Consider the following 23,773-nt stretch of genomic DNA (forward strand, 5'->3'; position numbering starts at 1 on the left):
AAAAAATACTACACGCAAGTGATATCCCAGAATTTTTTGAAAACTAAAGAGGTGGTATCAAGTGTTAATTTATTTCGCCAAATCTATCAAGCAAATAGAATAGCATAATTCGGTGCGAGCTAAGATGCACAGTCTGTTAAACACAAATACGAAAGAAAGTTTTGAAAATAAAACGATTCGATTTCTTCGTTGAGCATAAGGCAGGAAATGCGAAAGCTAAGATCTCCGCAATTGAGAAAAACCTAACTAATTTTCTAATTGAGAATGAGAAACTATTTTACTTGCAACAGATCCAGAACTTGAACAAAAGGTAATCAGAAGCGAGAGGCAAAAACGAATCGGTCACAATCCAAAAGAGAAGAATCTTACAGAGAGAGGACTTAAGAGTTGTAGAAGAAACAGACGGTGGTGGTGAGGCTAGATCCAAGAAGAAGCTCCCTCCAAATCGAATCCAAACGGTGGTGGTGAAGGGGGATGATGCTTCTTGCGTTTAATATTATTGAGTTATTTTAGTACCTAAAATTATTATTTAATATAATAATAAAAGAGAAATGATATTCTATTTTATAAACTCTTTAATACACTAGTTAATTATACATGGTCGTATACCGAACGATTACATTATAATTATAATACATTTTAATTAAATTTATTTCTTGTAAATATAAATCTTAAAAATCATTCATCAAATGATATGTCAACAAAATATTTATACAATAAAGATTAAAAAATCAATTTTTTAATAATACAATAATTAAAAACTAAAAGTTAGTTTCTATTTTGATTATTTTTATTGATTAAAATTTAGTTTCTAAAATAAATTTAAAATGACAAGAAAATAATTTTTAATTACTTCTTAACGATGCGATATTATTATTTTATTTTTAATTAATTTCTGATAATACTGATATTATACAATATATTTATTTATTTAGTATATTTATTTATTTACAGTAACATTTTTGAAACATGTTGCAATATTAGGATATATATATATAGTAACATTTTTAGTAGATGTGATTATGCAAATGTTAATAAAAATAGAAAAAAGTGTAATATGTACAGTAACATTTTTAAAAAGTGTTACAATATTAATATTAATATTCTTTATAGTAACAATTTTAAGAAAATGTAACTATATTATATCAATAGTAACATTTTTAATAAATGTAACTAGGTAAATGTTGCAGTAGCTACTAAATGCTGTAGTTTGGAGCAATGCACTTTAGATTGCAACTTATCTATAGTTGGAAAGCTGAGTAAATTAAGAATTCTCAGTTTCTTTGGATCTCAACTTAAAAATTTTCCAGCCGAGTCACAATGGTTAGATAAGTTACAACTACTAGACATCAGCGATTGCTCTGAATTGGAGATTATTCCACCTAATCTTATATCAAGTTTAACATGTTTAGAAGAGTTGTGTATAAGAAAAAGCTTGATCAAATACAAAGGTCAAAATTCCTTTCTTTCCGAGCTAAAGAATTTGCACAAGTTGAAAAGGGTGGAATTAAGCATCTCGTTTGTTTCAGATTTTCCTAAACATTTGTTCCTCGACAATTTAAAAGATTACAAGATTGTGATTGGAGACCTGGAAAATTTTTCTATAGAAGAATTAGGGATGCCCGATAAGTATGAAGCGTTCAGACTTTTGGCATTACAACAGAAGGATGACATTAACATTCACTTACGGGAAGGCGTAAAATTTTTGTTTAAAACAGTGCAAAGTTTGCTATTGGGAAAGATAAATGGTGTTCAAAATATTAATGAGTTGAATATAGATGGATTTCCAGATCTAAAGCACTTATCCATAAAGAATAATGACATTAAACATGTCAATTCAGCATAATTGTCTGATTGTGTGAATATTTTTCCCAATTTGGAATCTTTATGCCTTGAGAATATGGAGAACTTAGAGATGATATGTTATGGTCCAATTATAGTTACATCATTTGCCAAATTAAAAACCATCAAGGTCGAGATGTGTGACCGATTGATGAATCTCTTCTCCTTTCACATGGTGAAATTTCCTACTACTATAGAAACATGTGAGATTTCTGAATGTGATTCTGACGAGGATAGATTTCTTGCTAGTCTAGAAATAATTGAGGTTTCTGAATGTAAATCTTTGGGGGAGATCTTTCAAATACCAATGGATTATGGTAAGGTTGAGTTTCTTAAGTTGCACACTTTGACACTCAAATCCTTACCATCACTTACTTGTTTCTATACGAAAGTGGAGAAGTCTTATTGCACTACAAAAAAAATTGAAATTACCGACGGAATTTTACCGACGGATATACTTCTGTCGATAAATTTGAATTACCGACGGATTTTACCGACGGATTCTGAAATTTTAATTACCGACGGATTTTTCCGTCGGTAAAAAAAATTTCATTTACCGACAGAAAAATCTGTCGGTAAAATCCGTCGATAATTCAAATTTTTTTTACCGACAAATTTACCGACGGATTTTTCCGTCGGTAAAAGAAGCAGAAAATTTTCCGCCCAAATTTGAATTACCGACGGATTTACCGACGGAAAAATCCGTCGGTAAAAGAAGCGGGAAATTTTTTGTCCTAATTTGAATTACCGACGGATTTATCCGTTGGTAAAAGAAGCGGGAATTTTCCCTCCCAAATCTCACCTTATAAGAAGACGAGGAGAAGAAGAAAATAAGAAAAAGAAGGAGAAGAAGAAGAGAAGAAGAAGAAGAGAAGAAGAAGAAGTGAAGAAGGAGAAGAAGAAGAAAAAGAAGGAGAAAGAGAAGAAGAAGGAGAAGAAAAGAAGGAGAAGAAGAAGAAGAAGAGAGGAAGAAGGAGAAGAAGAAGAGGAAGAAGGAGAAGATGAAGGAGAAGAAGGAGAAGAAGAAGAAGAAAGAGGAAGAAGATGACAATGGCGGCGGCGGCGGCGGCGACGGTGACGACGGCGGCGACATTGACGACGACCACGAAAAAAAACGAAAAAAAAATTGAAAGAGGGAGGAGGAAGAAGATGAATAGTGTAACTAATTTACCGACGGATTTTTGGTAATTACCGACGGATATTTAGGTCGGTAATTACCGACGGATATTTTCCGTCGGTAATTACCGACGGATTTTACCGACGGATTTTTCCGTTGGTAATTACCGACAGATTTACCGACGGATTTTTCCGTCGGTAATTACCGACGGAACATGATTTCCGTCGGTAAAATTTTACAGACAAGCATTTTACCGACGAATTTTTGACCGTCGATGATCCGTCGGTAATGTTGATTTAGCGACGGATTTTGGCCATTACCGACGGATTTTGCCCGTCGGTAATAATGGTTTTTCTTGTAGTGTTGGCCACGTAAGACAAAGGCTCAAACTACAGATATGGGTTGTGGAGAAATTGCTAGTGAAGAAGATGAGCAAAGTAATAGGTTAACTCCTCTTTTTGGTAAACTGGTATGATATTAAATACTTTTCCTATAATTTTAAATAATTTCTTCAATTATTGTGAATATACTAATAATGTGTATGTGTTTTTAGGTTGAAACTCCAAATTTAGAGAGCTTGAATTTATCATCACTCAACATCCAAAAGATATGGAGCGACCAGCACTTGTCTAGTTTTTGCTTTCAAAACTTGATTAAATTAGTTGTGAAAGACTGTGATAAATTGAGATATCTATGTTCATTGTCTGTGGCTAGCAGTTTAAAAAGGCTGAAAAGCCTATCGATAAGTGAGTGTCAGATTATGGAGAAGATTTTTGAGGCTGAAGGAAATAGTTCAGACAAGGTGAGTGTTGGGCGAATAAGTAATTGTTTTGTAGTTGGCTTAATACTATGTTTACGGTTCTTGATCACATTCTACCTAGTGTATCTTTGTTTAGCTTCTTTATATAATAATTGTTTATTTTCGTAAAAATGCAGGTTTGTGTCTTCCCTAGGTTGGAGGAAATCCACCTTAGAAAAATGAATAGTTTAATAGATATGTGGGAAACTAAAGTGACCATGGATTCCTTTTCAAGTCTCATTTCTCTGAATATTGAAGAATGCAATAAACTAGACAAGATTTTTCCACATCATTTGGGAGGATGGTTTGAAAGTTTGGACAACTTGAAAGTTTCTAGATGTCAATCAGTGCAAATGATTTTTGAAATCAATGATTCTCAAGAAAAAAATACATATGTTGGGATAAATACAAATTTGCAGGTTATTCTTCTTGAATATCTCCCAAAGTTGAAGCAGTTGTGGAGTAATGATCCAGATGGAATTCTTAACTTCAAAAAATTGCGGACTATAGAAGTTGGTAGTTGTAATGAATTGAGGAATTTGCTTCCGATTGCTGTTGCCAAAGATGTCTTAAAGCTTGAACGGATGTCAGCTCTGCATTGTAAGAAAATGGTAGAAATTGTTACAAGTGAAAATGCATTAGAAGTTAATAACGATGCATTATATGGGCTATCAAATATCAAGCATTTCTGCAAAGGCAAACATTCCATAAAGTGTCCAAAACTGAAGGAGCTGACCGTGGGTGAGTGCATGAAGCTCAACTCATTCTCCAAAGAAATTGGTAAAACAACAGATGATGAAGATAAATGTGTTTTCTTAGCTGAAAAGGTAAGCAATGTTCTATCTTTGTCATTGAAGAAAAATATTTGATCAAATTTTTGTGATAAGTTTGATAAGAAATAAAATTACAAATAAAATTACATAATGCTTAAAAAATAATAATAAATTTATTATTTAATAAAATAAAATTTTGAGTAGAACTTAATTAAATAAAATCTAAATTTATGAGATATTTAAAACAAATCAAAGTGTAATTTTGACCATTGACATGTAGATAAAAGTTCAGTGGCAAAAGTTTAATTTTTTTTGCCACTGAGAGATTTGCGGTTGAGTCATGAATTAATGCATCATTCTGTCATTTTCTTCTTATAGTAGTTAATATCTCTATTCCGACACTCGGGTTAAAGAACAAAAAAAAAAATCACTCGTAATCATGTTCTTAAATAGAGGCAAATCAATGCAAACTAAAAGAATCAAAAAAATGCCTAAAATCAAACAAATTTGAAGGAGAGATGAGTCATTATTTAATTCATTTTTCATAGCATTTACTTTTATTTCTTTTATTCTTTAGGTGTTTCCCAACTTGGAGTATTTGGAAATTGACTTTAAGGAAGCACAAAACTTGTTACCCAGCTTCCAAATGCACAGTTTAAAAGAGCTTAGTTTGATCTCAGTCCAAAGTGTTGATCTTCTCTACCATTTTCCCTACAAAATGCCAAATCTAGAAAAGTTAAAATTGTCGTTCTCTTTCTCTCATAAAGTGTCAGTGCCAATAGCAGACATTTCACAACAAAATAAATTGGGAATTCTGTTAAAGCTGAAGGAATTAGTTTTGTTGTATCCAAGGGTAAAGGATTTGGAATTAGGACAAGTTCCAAATCTACAAAGGTTAGAGCTTTTGAGCTTAGAAGGTTGTTACGAATTGAAGAATTTAGTTTTTCCCTCTGTATTGACTTACTTGACCTGTTTGAAACTGAAGAATTGTTCAAGATTAAAGTATTTAGTTGCATCCTCGACTGCTATAAGTATGGTTCAACTAAAAACTCTGAAGATAATTAACTGCCGTGAAGTAGTGGAAATAGTAAGCAATGAGGGAAACGAAGAAGGCAAAGTGACAAAAAATGTATTCAGCAAATTGATTTCTATGGAACTTGTGGGACTAGACAACCTTACAAGTTTTTGCAGTTACAAAGAGTGTGAATTTGAATTTCCATCGCTGGAAATATTAATTGTAAGAGAATGTCCGAAGATGAAAAGATTCAGCGAAAAAGAGTCAATAGCACCAAAGTTAAAGAATGTATTTGGTGTAGAAGGAAATGAAAAGACTAAATGGCCATGGAAAGATAACTTGAATGCCAATTTCAACGATAAGGTACGTATTCATTTATTTAATACAACTTCTCTTAATGTTATGATTTTGGAAGATAGAGAGCTAACCTATTAATTTAAAAACTACAGAATTAAAATTAAATTTAATAGGAAGAAAACTCAGGTCATCTTAAATTTTTTCTTTTTTCTTTAAAAAAATATAAACTTCAAATGCATATATTTGTCAATAAATAAACATGATATTCTTGCTTAATTTACTTTGTGATTACCTTCTTTTTTCGTGACTTTACAGATGACTTTCACATACAGTGAGTCTCTGGATCTGGGTTTTAACAATTCTACAGAATTTATTATAGAGCAACTATGGCATGACACTCGTTCCGTGCACCAAAACAGCTTTGGGTATTTGAAAAGGTTGAGTGCATCGGGTTGTGATACTCTAGAGCATGTAATTCCATCTCATTTGCTTTCTTGCTTTCAGAATTTGGAAGTGTTACAAGTATGGGATTGCAGGAATGCAGAGGTCATATTCAGTATCAATGATGAGAACAGGGTGACAAAAGCTTCCGGAATATTCCGCTTGAAAAGTTTGTATTTGAAGAATCTACCAGAGCTGAAGGATGTATGGGACAAGGATCCGAAGGGAATTATTGGATTTCAATTGCTAAAGGAAATGAATGTTTCAAAATGTGAGCGTCTTAAAAGTTTGTTTCCAGCATCGGTGGCCAAAGATCTTACCGGACTTGAGCTGATTGAGGTAACAGAGTGTAAGGAATTGGCAGAAATATTTACAAAGCATGGAGAAGGAGAAGGAACAACACAACACCCTGTGTTTCCTCGTCTCACCACATTGACGCTACAGCATTTGCCATGCGTCAAATACTCTATCCACTCCAAAGAACAGGTAATTCTCACAACTTTGCCTTTACGACCATTCAAAATTAGTTTATATATATTTATATATCGTGTTGGAAAAGATCAAGGTATAGTAATGGAAAAAAATTATATATAGAGGGAAAATTTATATGAAAGTATCTGGATGCGAGGAAGATAAAATTATAAATCTAATTTTCTTTCTTTTCAGGTGCAATTTTCGGAATCTTCGCGTAGAGATAGCCAACAACAAGAGTTATATCTTGGTTCATGGCTCATCCCCAACTTCTACTTTGGTCTCTTACGTTCTTTGAGTGTGGACGGTTGTCATTTTTTATCAGATGCACTGCTACCATGCAATCTACTTCCTTTCTTAGCTAATTTGGAAACCCTTGACGTTCGAAACTGTGATTCTGTCAAAACCATTTTTGATATGACATGTGCAACACAATACTCAATGACTTTTCCTGTAAAGGAATTGAAGTTATTCAAGCTGTCGAATTTGAAGAATGTTTGGAATAAAGATCCTACTGGAGTTATAAGCATGCAACATCTACAAGAAGTGTTTGTTGATGGCTGTCCTTGTCTTATAAGCGTGTTTCCCTCATCAGTTGCCAAAGAACTCGAGGAACTGCAAAATCTAGTGGTGAAAGACTGCGATACGCTGATGACAATTGTTGCAGAAGATCCAAGTCGAACAAATCATGACCTCCCTTGTCCCCGTATTAGGTCACTGCGACTACGGCGTTTGCACAAGTTAAAGTACTTTTACTACCACTCACTGCAGTCCGATAATTTTACACATCAAGTCTACTTTGAAAGGGTACGTACTACTGTTCTACCTGTTTATCATTTTCTTCATTTGAATAAGAAAGTAGGTAGTTAATATATTATATTATTATATTAAAAAATTTGAATATATGTTAGATTAGTTAAATTATGTATTATATTCTTCAATTAAAAATTTAATAATTCTGGTTGAAACCTAATTGAATATTTATTAAAACTTAGACCTAGTTTTCACTAGTTTAATCACCTGTTCAGTTCAGTGATAAAGTTCTAACAATATTGATTTATTTAAATAAGCGGATACACTTCATGATAGCAACACAATAAAATTTCATATCAAATCTAATAATATATAAAGTAAATATAAATCTCATATTACTAATTGATTTTTGTACAATTTTATCAAATTTAAATTTCAATACTTTTATATAGTACTAAAATTCTTAACAGACTAATTGCATATATTATATTATTGGAATTAAGGATATCAAAAAAATTCATATTCACATATATACGCAGATAAAACTCGCAATGGGTAGAAAATAGATATTGAAAATGAATACCTGCAGGTAACGGATACGAGTATTTTTTATATCCGCATGTTAACGGAGCGGGTACGGTATCATAGTATCCATACCTGTAGATACCATAGATACCCGTACCCTCTATACTCTAATTTAAATTAAAAAAATTATTAAAACATTAACACATTAATTTTGAATGGGTTATTTTTTATCAATTGATTTTAAAAAATCTCTATTTATTTGTAAACAGTCATTCAACACCATTTAAATAAATTATTTTTACTTTGTTTGAAATTTTGTATAAAAGTTATGTAATTTCCCTAACCTCTGCTTTTATTTGTGCTTTTTCTTGGTTATTGTAGTGCCTGATACTGGGAGAAGATGGAGTGAAGAATTTGAGAGAAGTATTACAGAGAGAAAAGGGATTGGATGTGAATTTACGTGAAGAATTTCAGAGAAAACCTCTTACAGAACTTCAAAGTTCTTAATCTCTATAATGAGTCAGATGTATTTCCATACGAAATTCTGAAACAAATACCCAGTATAGAGAAGCTTGTGGTTTGTGATGGTTCCTTCAAGGAGATATTCTATTGTCAAAGTCCTAATAACGTGGATTATAGTGGAGTTGTATCACAGTTGAAAGTATTACACTTGAAGTCTCTCAAAGATCTGATTTCCATTGTGTCAGATAACTCTTTGGCCGAAACTTTTCTCAGAAATCTAGAAACTCTGCAAGTGAATAGTTGTTCAAGTTTAATAAACTTGGTAAAATGCAGAGTGCCTTTCTTCAATCTGACATATTTGAAAGTAGACAATTGTGGTAGCCTCACATATTTGTTCACATCCTCGACAGCAAAAAATTTAGTTCAACTGAAAAGAATGGAGATAGAAAATTGTAAATCAATTGAAGAGATAGTGTCTAAAGAGGTTGTAGAGGAATCGAATGATGATGAGATAATATTTCCTCATCTCAGTTGGATGAATCTTGAGTCTTTACGAAATCTTAGAAGATTCTACAAAGGAAGTTTAAGTTTCTCGTCCTTGGAGAAATTGTCAATAATCACTTGTCCCAGCATGGAAACTTTATGTTTGGGTACGGTAAAAGCAGACAATTTGTCTCAAGTTATAGTTGGTATGCCGGTGGAAACAATTCCATTGGAAATTAATCTCAACTCTACAATACGAAAGACATTTCTCACAAAGGTATGTGTGTTAATGTACATAGTTATGATTCTTTTACTATATCTTAATGTGATCAAAAGTTTCCTATTTCCTAGTAGTAACATACTTTTTTAATGACACGTCATTGAATTTATGACTCTGCATTCTAAGTTAGTCCAAACTGAGACCATATAGCTGATAATTGTTTTTTTTTTTTTTTAAATGTGGTCAAATATTTCTAAGTCAAGTTCTTACTGCCGCAGAGTGGGAAAATGTTACTGCTTTTAATACAGATTTTGTCTATAACTTCTAATTAAAACTCTATATATTTAATTTAAATTTAGTATTATAACCTTTATTTTCATTTTTAATTTAGTGAATATTTCATGTTTGTAAAGTACCAATTATAACCTTTTTATTCATTGTTTTGCATGTGCAGATTGCAGAGATTCCCCGACTTGATCTCCAAAGTAGGCCAAATCTACAAGAGATATGGCCTGGTTCAGTGCGGATCCCCGATTTGTGTTTCAGTAGATTGGAAACATTGATCATGGAGAACTGTCCGTTTTTATCAGAAGCAGTGCTACCCTTTCCTATACTTCCTTTATTACCTAAATTGAAAACATTGAAAGTTCGAAACTGTGAATCTGTCAAAGTCATTTTTGAGGTCAAAGGTACAACGCAAGACGCAATGAACTCTCCTCCGAAAATTCCAAGTATTAACCATTTACGAGAAGTAGAAGTTGAGAATTGTAAAGTCCTTACAAGTGTGTTTTCCGCATTAATAGCCAAAGATCTCGTAGAACTTGAAAAGCTAACGGTGAAAGACTGTAAGGAATTGATAACAATTGTTGCAGAAGAAACCAAAGTTGAGGTTACGTCTCCTTGTCCCCGTGTGAGATCATTAGAACTACGAGATTTGCCCGAGTTCAAGTATTTCTACTACTGCTCACTCAAGTCTGACATTTATAAGCATCTAGAATCACATACCGAGGATAAAACTGAAAAGGTATAATTGTTTCAACACTTTCTCCTTCTTGCATAATTGGATAATACAATATTATATATTTAGAACCGGTGAACCTCCTTCTATAGACCCAACATTTTTTACATGAAAAGTTAACAGAAGAGTGTCTTTAACTTCTCTAACCAGCTTGTTTTTTCTTCTTGCTTACAGAGCCTGTCACTGGGGAGAAAAGGTATAGAGATGATTTTGAATGGAGAATTTCAGACAAACCTTTTACACAACTTAAAAGTTCTTACTCTCTACTTTGGTAGTGAGTCGAATGTATTTCCACATGAAATTCTAAAGCAGGTGCCCGATGTAGAGAAACTTGTGGTGCGTGATGGTTCCTTCACAGAGATCTTCTGCTGTCAAAGTTGTAATGATGTGGATTATAGTGGACTTCTATTACAGCTGAAAGTATTACACTTGGAGTCCCTTCCTAAGCTCGTTTTCATTGTGTCAGAGAACTCTTCCAATGAACCTTTTCTCAGAAACCTACAAACCTTGCAAGTGATTAGTTGTTCAAGTTTAGTGAACTTGGAACTATGCAGAGTGTCTTTCTCTCATCTGACATATTTGAAAGTAGAGGATTGCGATAGCCTGACATATTTATTCACATCCTCGACAGCCAAAAATTTGGGTCAAATCAAAACAGTGGGGATAAAAAATTGTAAATCAATGGAAGAAATAGTGTCTAAAGACGGTGGAGAGGAATCAAATGACGATGAGATAACGTTTCCGCATCTCAGTTGTATGAATCTCGAAAATTTGTGGAATCTCCGAAGATTCTATAAAGGGAGTTTAAGTTTCACGTGCTTGGAGAAATTGTCAGTAATCAATTGTCACAGCATGGAAACTTTATGTCCAAGTCCAAGTACGCTAAAAACAGAGAAATCGTCTCAAGTTATGGTTGGTATGTCTGAGGCTATTCCATTGAAAACTGATCTCAATTCTACAATTCGATCGGCATTCCGAAGAAAGGTATGTGTTTAACATTTTTATGATTCTTGTTATAAATACACGGTCTCAGAACCTCAGTATAATGAAAGCTCTGTTTTGTATTTGCTAAAAGTATCACACATAACTTTATTTTAAGAGGTCATTGAATTTATGGCTCTCTAACTTCTAAATAAGTCCCATATTGAAACCACATGAACACCAGGTAGCATGTTAAATTGTTTGTATTTTAAAATAATGTCAAAAATTAAGTAGTCAAGCTCTAGATGTTATTTTATTTTATTTTATTTTGAACAAGAGTTTATTTCTAATACAAAGAGTTTGTGATGAATGATTACGTAGGATATGGAAGTGAAATTGTGTCTTAAATATGATATGTACTACATTAATGGTGACATTAAAAATCAACTAAATTCAATTGATTGTTGAAGATAGAATAGTCAAACCCATTTTGGAGGTTAACGGACTCAACCAAAAACTCAAATTTTACTTCATAGAAATATGTATGATGAAAGAAGAAAATTGTTTAAAATACTAATAAATTATAATTTTTCATGTTCATATTCATAAAAGTAACTTTTTTTAATTATTATTTTTGTCCATGTTTTTCGTTCAGAAATATTTAAACTGATATTTTATTTTTTAATTTTTAGTCTCATTTTGTTTCTAATATTTGAAAGATTGATGCAATTTATATCTTTTCGTTAAATTTATGGAAATAGATCAAAGACTTCTTATCAAAATTCAAGTTGTTAATAAGGATGATTTGCTTTGTTGGTATAATTAACATAATCCTTGTGATAATTTTAATGAAAAATTCTTGACCTGTTTCACGAAATTTAACAAAAGACAAAATTTCATCAATTTTTCAAAAATCAGAATCTAATTAAGACCCAAAAAAAGTTGGATGACTAACTTTACCTTTTCAGATGAAGACATTGACCAAAAGAGTAATTAAACATATTTTTTTTTACATATTTTAACTATTTTCTCAAACATTCCATAAAAATTACAGACAATTTATTTTTTTTGTCAAATAGATAACTCTAAAATCTCTAAAATTAACTCTCTTAAAGATATATACTATTCACTATTTAACTACTTTTTATTTTAAAATTATAAATCTCAATTTTTAACTTGCTTCCAAGGTCTTCAAGTCAAGTAATGGAAATTTAGAAACCGTGATTCGGTTGAAAAATTCATTTAAATATAGTTAACTGAGTTTTTTTTTTTTTTTACATAATTATTAACAAAAGTAATGAATATTTCATATTTGTGAAGTACTAAGTAAAAGTATACCATGATAAGGGACTAGAATTCATGTCATATTCTAGATGACTCTTGCAGAGTGGTCAAGAGAATCCAATCATAAAGTACGAGTAGAATTCCAATCTCAATTATTGTTGACTCTTGTAAATAATTAATTTCATATTATTGATGAGTGGTGCAGATTTCAGAGCTTCAGCGACTTGTTCTAAAAAATAGACCAGGACTGCAAGAGATATGGCATGGCTCATTGTATATCCCCGACTTCAGTAAGTTGGCCATGTTGATTGTGGACGGCTGTCAGTTTTTATCAGATACAGTGTTACCCTTCCATTTACTTCCTTTTTTACCAAAATTGGAAACATTGGAAGTTCGAAACTGCAATTCTATGAAAACCATATTTGATGTCAAATGTACTCCAAAAGACACATCAATCACTTTTCCTCTGAATAAATTGATTTTATCCAATCTTCCAAAACTGAAGAATGTCTGGAATGAAGATCCTATTGGAATTCTAAGCATGCCCAATCTACAAGAAGTCTTTGTTGATAATTGTAGAAGCCTTAAAAGCATATTCCCCACATCAGTAGCCGAACATCTTGTGAAACTTGAAAATCTAAAAGTCAAAAACTGTGAGAGATTGATTACAATTGTTGCACAGGAACACGATAAGGATCAAGAAATAATATTTAAGCGGCTCAAGCTTTTAGATCTTCAAAATTTAGATGAGCTAACGTGCTTTTACCCTGGCAATTTTACTTTAAGTTTTCGATCGTTGGACGAAGTGCACGTCATCAACTGCAGCTCCATGAAGATTTTCAGTGAAGTCAATAAGATAGATCATTCGATAAAGTGGTATGTTGCAGGAAATCTTGAACCCCGACAGGAAAGTGATCTTATTAAAGTATAATGCAAATTCTAGAAGAATCTAAAAAAATATAAGATAGAGTTATTGAAATGTAAAGAAACTTCTAGAGTATTGGAGAAAAGCCTAGGATAGAAAGAAAAAATCAAGAACATTCAACTATGTAGAAAAATCTAGAAGTATTTGCATTAGTTCTAGCTAGGAGTTTCTAGAATAATCTATGGGTCTATAAATACCCATGTATCCTACCATTTTGGAACATCAAGAACAACTAACACAACATCCAATACAACTACTCTCAACTACAAATACACTTCTCCAACTACTACTTTCACACTCTACTATCTACACATTTTCTCTATCCCTTCAACTATCCCTTTCACAACCTTGAATTACTAACAGTGGTACCAGAGCTACGTTCGGTCATCTACTGGGCGTAGATAAACTTTTCAACTACTTCAAAAAAAAATTAGAACTCCATTCTATACTACTTCCAAAATATTTTCTCAACCTATGGCCACTACCAATCAAACATCATCAATTCCAGTACCTATTTTCACGGGAGAAAATTATGATTTTTGGAGTGTCAAAATGAAGACATTCTTTCGCTCCCAAGATTTATGGGACATTATAGAAGAGGGATTCACTATTCCAGAAGACACTTCCACTCTTACTGCAGCTCAGAAGAAGGAGTTGAAGGAAAACAAACAGAAGGATTCAAGGGCTTTATTTGCTCTTCAACAAGCAGTTGATGACACAATCTTTCTGAGAATAATAGGTGCCACAAACGCAAAGCAAGCTTGGAACACAATACAAGAAGAGTTTCAAGGAAGTGATGAGGTACGCAATGTTAAACTTCATTCTCTAAGACGAGAGTTTGAATTAATAAGAATGAAAGAATCTGAGACCATTAAAGACTACTATTCTAGAATAAAGGAAATAGTTAGTCAGATGAGAGCCTATGGGGAAACTATTCTTGACAAAAAAATCGTTGAGAAAATTTTAATTTCTATTCCCCAAAAATATGATGCAATCGCAACTGCGATTGAACAAACAAAAGATTTGGCCACATTGTCAGTAACACAACTAATGGGCTCTCTTGAAGCTTATGAACAAAGATTGAAAAGGCATGAAGAAGACTCAGTCGAAAATGCCTTTCAATCAAAACTAAAATTACGGTCTCAGAATAAAGAATATGAAGGAAATAAAAGTAGAGGAGAAATTTCTAGAAATAAAGAAAATTCTATAAGCTTCCCTATGACTCGTCAAGGAAAATATCCCCCATGTGGCATATGTAAAAAGACAAGTCACATGGAAAAAGATTGTTGGCATCATGGAAAACCTCAATGTCAATACTGCAAGAAATTTGGCCACGTAGAGAAGTATTGTCATAATAAAAATAAGCATCAAGCAAACTTTGCTGAAGAACATAATCAGGAACAACGCTTATTTTATGCCAATCAAGAATCTCCTAACGGAGGAGAAAGTTGGTACTTGGATAGTGGATGCAGCAATCACATGGCCAAAAATCAAAGCATCTTCAAAGACATTGATAAATCTGTCAATGTCAAAGTTCGACTAGGAAACGGTACCATAGTGGAGTCTCAAGGCAAAGGAACTGTCATGGTGGAGACAAAGAAAGGTACGAAATTCATCAAGGATGTTTTATTGGTTCCCAATCTTAAAGAGAATCTTTTAAGTATTGGTCAAATGATGGAGAATGGATATTCTCTCCACTTTGAGAAAGATACATGCAAAATTTATGACAGTAGAAAGACAGAAATTGGCCAAGTAAAAATGGAGAAGAGAAATAGAAGCTTTCCCATAAGCTTCAAACCTGGTACTAATATTGCCATGAAGGCAGAAGTTGATGACTCGTGACTTTGGCATAGGAGATTTGGCCACTTCAACACATATGCCTTAAAGCTTCTATATAAGAAAAACATGATGAGAGATCTTCCATGCTTAAAAGAGAATAATGAATCATGCGAAGGATGTCTCCTTGGTAAACAACATCGATTACCATTCTCGACCGACAAAGCATGGAGAGCAAAAGACTTACTAGAGTTGATCCATACTGATGTTTGTGGACCAATGAGGACGCCTTCACATCACAACAACAGGTAATTCATCCTCTTCATTGATGACTTCTCTAGAATGACATGGGTTTATTTCTTAAAGGCAAAGTCAGAAGTCTTTGGAATATTCAAGAAATTCAAGGCCCTTGTTGAGAAGCAAAGTGGAAAACAAATAAAAGTACTTAGAAGTGATCGTGGAAAGGAGTATACATCTCGCGAGTTTGACAAATTCTGCGAAGATGAAGGCATAGAGAGACAACTCACAGTCGCATATACTCCACAACAAAACGGTGTATCAGAAAGAAAAAATCGCACAGTCATGGAGATGGCAAGATCAATGCTAAAAGAGAAAGGTATGCCTAACACTTTTTGGGCTGAAGCAGTCTACACTGCAGTTTACATTTTAAACAGATGTCCAACTAAGGCGGTCAAAGACAAGACTCCTATTGAAGCTTGGAGTGGAAGAAAGCCATCAGCCAAACACCTACGAGTATTTGGATCTATCTGCTACATACATGTTCCTGATCAAAGGAGGCACAAGCTTGAAGACAAGACTATACGAGGAATATTCTTGGGATATAGCACACAATCAAAAGGCTATCGAGTTTACAACCTACAAACAAAAAAGCTCGTCATTAGTCGAGATGTTGAAATTGATGAAAATGCTTCTTGGAATTGGGAAGAAGAAAAAGTTGTTAAAAGCACCACTTTAGTTCCAGTGCAACAATATCAAGAAGAAATTCAAGAAGAGGCAGAAGCTTCAGGTACGCCTTCTCCACCTCCATTAGAAGATTCTTCACTAGAGTCCACTCCAAGACGAGTAAGATCTTTGGTAGACATATACGAAACCTGCAATATGGCCATGATTGAGCCTAACTGCTATGAGGAAGCATCAAAACAAGAAATATGGGTCAAGGCTATGGAAGAAGAGGTTAAAATGATTGAGAAGAATAACACTTGGGAGCTCGTAAACTGTCCTCAAGGAAAAGACATCATTGGAGAGAAATGGGTATATAAAACAAAGCTCAATCCTGATGGAACTATACAAAAGCATAAGGCCAGATTGGTCGCCAAAGGATACTCACAACAACCAGGAATCGACTACAATGAGACATTTGCTCCAGTCGCACGACTAGATACAATAAGAGCTCTAATAGCCCTAGCAGCACAAAAAGGATGGAACATCTATCAACTAGATGTCAAATCAGCCTTCCTAAATGGAGTGCTCGAAGAAGAGATTTATGTTAAACAACCTCAAGGCTTCATCAATAAAGGCAATGAAGGCAAAGTACTAAGACTAAAAAAAGCCTTATACGGCTTGAAGCAAGCTCCTCGAGCATGGTATAGCAAGATTGATCAATACTTCATCGATCAAGGATTCAGGAGGAGCAAAAGTGAGCCAACACTATATATTAAAGCACAAGGTCAGTATCACCTTATTGTCTCCTTATATGTCGATGATCTTATCTATACAGGAAACAATTTGGAGATGATGAAAGAATTTAAAGAAGACATGATGAAGACATTTGAGATGACCGACCTTGGGTTGATGAACTATTTCCTCGGTATAGAGGTGAAACAACAAGAAGACGGCATATTTATCTCTCAAAAGAAATATATTGAAGCCCTATTGAAGAAGTTCAAGATGTATGATTGTAAACCTGTCGCTACTCCATTGGTGGTAAATGAGAAACTACAAAAAGATGATGGAGCACAAGAAACAGATGCATCACGCTACAGAAGTTTGATTGGAAGTCTCTTATATCTCACAGCCACAAGACCAGACATTATGTATGCCACAAGTCTTCTATCAAGATTCATGCAAAAGCCAAGTCAGATTCATTATGGAGTAGGGAAAAGAATTTTAAGATATCTACAAGGCACAAAGGAGTTTGGAATATGGTACAAAACCATGACTAACTCAAGGATCATTGGCTACACCGATAGTGATTGGGCAAGATCAATAGATGACATGAAGAGCACCTCAGGCTATGCTTTCTCGCTTGGATCGGGAATATTCTCTTGGACATCAAAGAAGCAAGCAACTGTTGCACAATCAACAGCTGAAGCAGAATATGTGGCTGCTGCTGAAGCAACAAGTCAATCTATATGGCTTCGAAAGATATTCAAAGATATGGGAGAGAAACAAAGTGGACCTACTACAATCAACTGTGATAATAAATCAGTTATCGCAATGACGAAGAACCCAATACATCATAGTAGAACAAAACACATAGCAATTAAATACCACTTCATCAGAGAAGCGGAAACAAATATGAAGATACGACTTGAGTACTGCCCGACAGAAGATCAAATTGCAGATATCTTCACAAAGGCCTTACCAAGACCAAGATTTGAACTACTACGCGCTATGCTTGGAGTTACCGAATTTGCATCAAGGAGGAGTATTAAAGTATAATGCAAATTCTAGAAGAATCTAAAAAAATATAAGATAGAGTTATTGAAATGTAAAGAAACTTCTAGAGTATTGGAGAAAAGCCTAGGATAGAAAGAAAAAATCAAGAACATTTAACTATGTAGAAAAATCTAGAAGTATTTGCATTAGTTCTAGCTAGGAGTTTCTAGAATAATCTATGGGTCTATAAATACCCATGTATCCTACCATTTTGGAACATCAAGAACAACTAACACAACATCCAATACAACTACTCTCAACTACAAATACACTTCTCCAACTACTACTTTCACACTCTACTATCTACACATTTTCTCTATCCCTTCAACTATCCCTTTCACAACCTCTTATGGTTGACCGGATTCTTCGCCAACTCAGTAGCCGACTTGTTGTCTACTCCAACAATGGTCTCACATTTCTTGTTTTAACTCCAATTTGCTTAGGAGATTTCCAAGTCATATTGCATGATAGACACTTAACGATGTGCAACATACTTTGCTTCATGCAGACAATGTCACTATGGGTTACTTCTTTAAGAGCCAAGCGATTGTCGTGTTGCCCATGAAATATACATATTCAAATGTACTTTTTTGGTCATCTACATATTCACGCCAATCACTATTCGAGTAACATTACGAGTAGATAGTTGCCCAACCTAGTGTAGTATAGGCCGAGTGATATTGCTCCCCGGACATACCTCAATATCCTTTTTGGTGCTTTCTAGTGTGTAGCTCAGCTCCTCTATATACCGACTTGCTATTATAATGCTTAGTAGTAAATCCAGCCTTGTACTTGTCAAGTAACAAAGACTTCCAATAACCAAACCCCAATACTTTATGGCATCTACTCAGTCTCCAACATCAAACTTTGAGAGCTTTGTCCATTAGGGTCAAAACTGGGTTACAACTTTCATTTTTAATTTTCTCAAGATCTCCTTGGAATATCTTTCTTGAGACACAAAAATGCCACTCTCAAGTTGTTTGACTTCCAATTCAAGGAAGTACTTCATGTTTCCCAAGTCGTTCATTTCAAATTCTTTCTCCATGACACGTTTGAATTCATTAATCATCTCTGTATTATTTCTCATGAAAATAAGACCATCAACATAAAGAGCAATGAACATTACGTTATCTACATGTTTCTTTTATGTATAAGGAATGTTCATACGGGCATTGTTCATATATGTTCTTTTTGAAGTAAGTATCAATGCAGTTATTCCATGCTTGAGGAGCTTGTTTTAGTTCATATAGTGTCTTCTTCAATCTTAACACTTTCTTTTCTTCTCCTATTCTCATATACCCAAGTGGTTGTTGATCAATATGCACTTCTTCCTTCAAGATTCCATTAAAAAATGTTGACTTCATGTCCATTTGAAAGATTGGGCATCTATGTTTGAAACAAGTCGAGCTTTGAATCGCTCTATCTCTCCTTAAGCATTCATCTTCTTGAATACCAATTTTACATTTATGGATCGAGCTCCTTTTGGAAGATCAAATAACCCCATGTGTAGTTGAGTATTGCATCTATCTACTTATCAATTACTACTCGTCATTTCTCTTCTTGAACAACCTCCTCAAAAGTTATGTTCTCCAAATCTACCAAAAAACAAAGAATGTGTTACCTCTTGAATAGACTCATACAAATCTTACAAGATTCGCATTCTAGGTTGTCTCGTTGTCTCGTAGATCATCTTCGTCATCGATCTCTAGATTTGCTATAAGATGTGGTGTAGCAATTGATGTTCCAATACTTTGACCAACCTCTCCTACTGAATTGTTCCATATCTACTCAGTGACTTCATGTACTCAATAATCACGACTTACTACCATATCTTAGTTTAATGGGTCAAACAACTTGTAAACTTTAACATTCTCATATATTTAAAGAAAATCATAATTTATCTATTGATATTATCTATGGATACAAATTCGTAGATAAATTGATTATTACATATGAATATTACATATTGATCGTAATATGTTGGTAAATTAAATTTAAGTATGGATATTACGTACAGATTTCGAAAAATAATATTTTTAAATAATATATTGGTTTACCTACTGATTTAAGGTACATATTCGATTAAAATATTTCACTTCCAATTTTCCTCCCTATTGCGTTACTCTCGCCCTTGCATTCCCCAAATATTTTTTGGTTTTTTCTCTTTTAACAAAATACACCTCGTGAAATTCATTTTTGAAAGAAGTTTGAACATTTAGGGTTTATAACTCCATGCTTGCAAACTATATAAGGTTCTGGGATGCAAGCCATCAATTGCTTGCTCACAGGCCGCCGCGACGGAGTCACTGGCCACCATTCGTCGGTCATGGCTTATCTTCCACCTTGTGCGGCTCCTCCACAACTGAAGCCTCAATCGTGTGCGCCTCCTTCACATTGGTCTTTCCATCGAACCCTAGCCTCCACATTGCACGCCTCCCCCACGTTGGCTCTCCCTTGGAACCGTGGCCTCCACTACGCCACCCCCTCCGCATTGGTCCTCCCCAGGAACCCTAGCCTCCCCGTGTTTGCCTTCTCAACATTAGCCCTCCCATGGAACCCTAGCCTCTACCCTGCGTGCCTCGACATTCGCAAATCCACCTACACTTGAGCTCGCTACAGGTTGTTGAAATTTGAGCTCGCACCCTAACCACTACGTGACGGAGGTATAATCCTGCAATCACCGCCGCGTCTTCTCACTTCCAGCGAGGATACTTAATTATGATAAACAGCCCATACGCAAAAACATTTGTCTTGTGCTTTGATTTTAGATTTTGAACGAATTGAACATCTGTAAATTGGGTCTGCTCTCTTCTGTGATTTTGAGTGGGTGGGTTGTCATTTTTCTTCTTGTGGTTGCGTTTTTTTATTTCAATATATATATTAATCTTTTTTAACTCACTGTATTTCAGAAAAGGAAGCATGGTAGAGATGATGATATTAATGATGTGCACAAACACAAAAGGAGTAAGGTAATAAAGGAAAACACTTTGTCTGGACGTTAAGCTTTCAACCATAATTTTTTCTCTTTCTTTTCTATACGTTTCTGAAATGTCCATCTTTTCTCTGTGGTTTGATCATATCCAATATCATGTAAACTTCTCTATTAAATTTCTTAATTTCATTGCAGCTCTAGAGCTCAAAAATTGATGAATTGGAAGCAATTAAGGTCGCTGGCTAAGCGTTGTCATATTGTAGTTCATTTCCTTTCTCCAATTGTTTGTTGTCATTTGTTAAAAGTTGGATCAATTGACATTATCAAATTTCATGAGGTACTTCATTATGTCTCCCAAAATCGTCAATTTATCTTCTGTCATCACTAATGACCAATTTTAGTGATTTAAAACATGTTTAAAGATCAATTTGGAAATCAACTTTTTATTTAGAAGTTAATTTTGAGACCAATTATTTTGGTATTCAAAATCTTAGTAATTAATATTAATGATCAATTTAGAGTTCAATTCATAATAAAAATTATTTTAGTTACTAATTTAGAAACCAATTATAACTGTTTGAAATTATTTTAGTTACTAATAATTTTTAGTTTATAAATTAATTTTCTTTTATCGACAAATTAGTTTATAAATTAGTATCTAAATTGGTCGCTGTAGTAATTAATTATTTTCTTATTACTAAAATTGGTCATTGTTCAAGTTTAGTAATGATATCTTGTATTTTCTTTCAGGGTAGCTAGCGATCTGACTAAAGATTTGATGATGGTGAATTCACCTGAAGAAGGAAAAGGATGCAGGTAAAATTTTATGAAGACAAATCTCCAGAGTGCAAACGGAAGTTGTAGAGAAGAGAGTATATATTCCAGATGTGATTAGTTAGATTGCATAAAAAATAGTTTCATTTGTTCATAATAAGTCAGTTTGTCAACTATTATTGAGATAAAAAAAAGAATGTGACAATCGAAAATTGAAATAAAAAATTGACGTGCTTCCTCAGCGCTTTCCTTCATGGTTCAAGATTAATATTTCTCTCGATTAGATCATCATTATTATTCTTATGAATATTCCATTTGAATTTTCATTTCTGATAAACTCATAATAGATAAAGGGACCATTAAAGTCTTTTAGAACTGAAATCGTGGCTAGGCTTACAAGAAACCTAAAAAATAAGAGAGATTAAATCATCCTCATTGTTTAATTACAGAATTTTATAATTTTACATAAAATTCCAATCAATAAAACAGAATGTGCTCTAAAATATATTTCTAACTTTTCTCATAACAATATTTCTCTTAATATCGAGTAAGCCTATCTAATTAGGTTTAATTAGTTAGTTACATGTTCTAAATTACAGTTGTGATGGCTATATATCCTAATATTGCAGATACAGCGATTATGCATATGCAAGGAGTAAAATACTTTGTAATTATTGACGTGTTTTTCATAATAAATAATGGAATACTATTTTGTACTATATATGTATGATGTTATAATGGTGTGGTATATTTCTTACTATTTCAAGGGCTGGGTAGTTGAATGGGTCATGAACTACCAACCATCTTAGAATAAAAGTATAATTAGTCATATAGTACCCAATTTGGAGCTACGGTGTCAAATAGGTATCCGGTTTAAAAAAAGTGTCAATTGCATTCCAAATTTTGAAAAAGTGTTTCAATTAAGTCCTAAAAAGTGTTAATTGCATTCCAACTTTTGAAAAAGTGTTTCAATTAGGTCCTTTCAGACAGAGTTGACTAACGCCGTTAGTCAACGTGTCAGTCTCTGGTTTTTTTTATTTTTTTAAAATTTTTTTAAAATTAAAAATTTTTTTTAAAATTTTTTTTGAAAAAATAAAAATAAAAATGTCACGTGTCAAGTCCCTGTGTATGACATGTGGCATTGTCAGTACAACGTGGCATTGCAATGCCACGTGTCAGTGTCATGTCATTGTGTTGATTTCGATTTAGTCCCCATATATGTCTTTTTGTTTCAATTTAGTACCTAAGTATGTGTATCTGATTCAATTTTGTCCTAATTTTTTTTAATAATTAAAATATTTTTGTAATCCATTTTTTATAAGATTAAAAATAATTAAGTATAAATATTTTTACAAAATTAAGTACTAATATTTATATTGTTCCCCTCAATTTTAGACCAAATTTATTATTTATATAAATATTATACAAATATTTTTTATTAAAAATGACTTTTTAACATATTACTTTATTAATTACTTTTTTATTAAGTACTCATATTTTGTTAATTTTTTTTTAAATAGAACAATATTGTCTCTTACTAATTTTAAACCAAAATTTCTATTGGTTTGAATGTTATACTAATTTATTTTATTATTAAAAATGACTTAATAAAATGACTTTTACCATTAAATTTTAATATAAATATCAAATACTTAATTTTTGTTAAACTTTTATACTTAATTACTTTTAATTTTATAAAAATATGGATTTTAATTATTAAAAAAAATTGGGACAAAATTGACTCAAATACACATACTTAGGTACTAAATTGAAACAAAAAAACATATATGGAGACTAAATCGAAATCAACACAATGACATCTGATAGTGATACTTACAATGCCACGTGTCACACACAGGGACTTGACATGTGACATTTTAATTTTAATTTTCAAAAATTTTTAAAAAATAATAAAATTTTTTTTTAAAAAGATTAAAAAAATTAAAAAAAAATCAAAAAAACCACAAACTGACACGTGGCACGTTGACTAGCGGCGTTAGTCAACTCTGTCTGAAAGGGACCTAATTGAAGCACTTTTTCAAAAGTTGGGATGCAATTGACACTTTTTTTAAACCAGGTATCTATTTGACATCCTAGCTCCAAATTGGGTACTATACGACTAATTATACCTAAAATAAATGAGAGGTTTAATCATTGACTACTATATTAAGTAGGTGAAACGTTGCCTCATGTAACAATATTTAAAACGACTTCAGCAGAAGTCGTTCAAACTAATCATGTAAAAAATATAAAATAAACTGAATAC

At 33.1% G+C, this 23,773-nt stretch overlaps 1 protein-coding gene across 1 annotated transcript; it reads left to right on the forward strand.

Moving 5' to 3' along the window:
- Window positions 1-3,356: 3,356 nt before the first annotated feature.
- Window positions 3,357-13,352, forward strand: LOC114165597. Its single transcript, XM_028050181.1, has 11 exons — window positions 3,357-3,428; window positions 3,513-3,761; window positions 3,896-4,585; window positions 5,109-5,909; window positions 6,159-6,770; window positions 6,951-7,562; window positions 8,415-8,532; window positions 8,600-9,255; window positions 9,653-10,222; window positions 10,391-11,200; window positions 12,627-13,352. The coding sequence occupies exons 1-11, from the start codon at window positions 3,357-3,359 to the stop codon at window positions 13,350-13,352; spliced, it is 5,916 nt and encodes a 1,971-aa protein (XP_027905982.1).
- The last annotated feature ends 10,421 nt before the right edge of the window (window positions 13,353-23,773 follow it).

The sequence above is a fragment of the Vigna unguiculata genome, chromosome 10 (assembly GCF_004118075.2).
Source record: "Vigna unguiculata cultivar IT97K-499-35 chromosome 10, ASM411807v1, whole genome shotgun sequence".
Lineage (NCBI taxonomy): Eukaryota > Viridiplantae > Streptophyta > Magnoliopsida > Fabales > Fabaceae > Vigna > Vigna unguiculata.

Excerpts from the sequence above, each read along its gene's own strand:
- LOC114165597 (XM_028050181.1), top strand. The coding sequence starts at position 3,357 with ATGGGTTGTGGAGAAATTGCTAGTGAAGAAGATGAGCAAAGTAATAGG. Across the intron at positions 3,762-3,895 it reads AAGGAAATAGTTCAGACAAG|GTTTGTGTCTTCCCTAGGTT; the intron begins GTGAGTGTTGGG and ends GTAAAAATGCAG. Across the intron at positions 4,586-5,108 it reads GTGTTTTCTTAGCTGAAAAG|GTGTTTCCCAACTTGGAGTA; the intron begins GTAAGCAATGTT and ends TTTATTCTTTAG.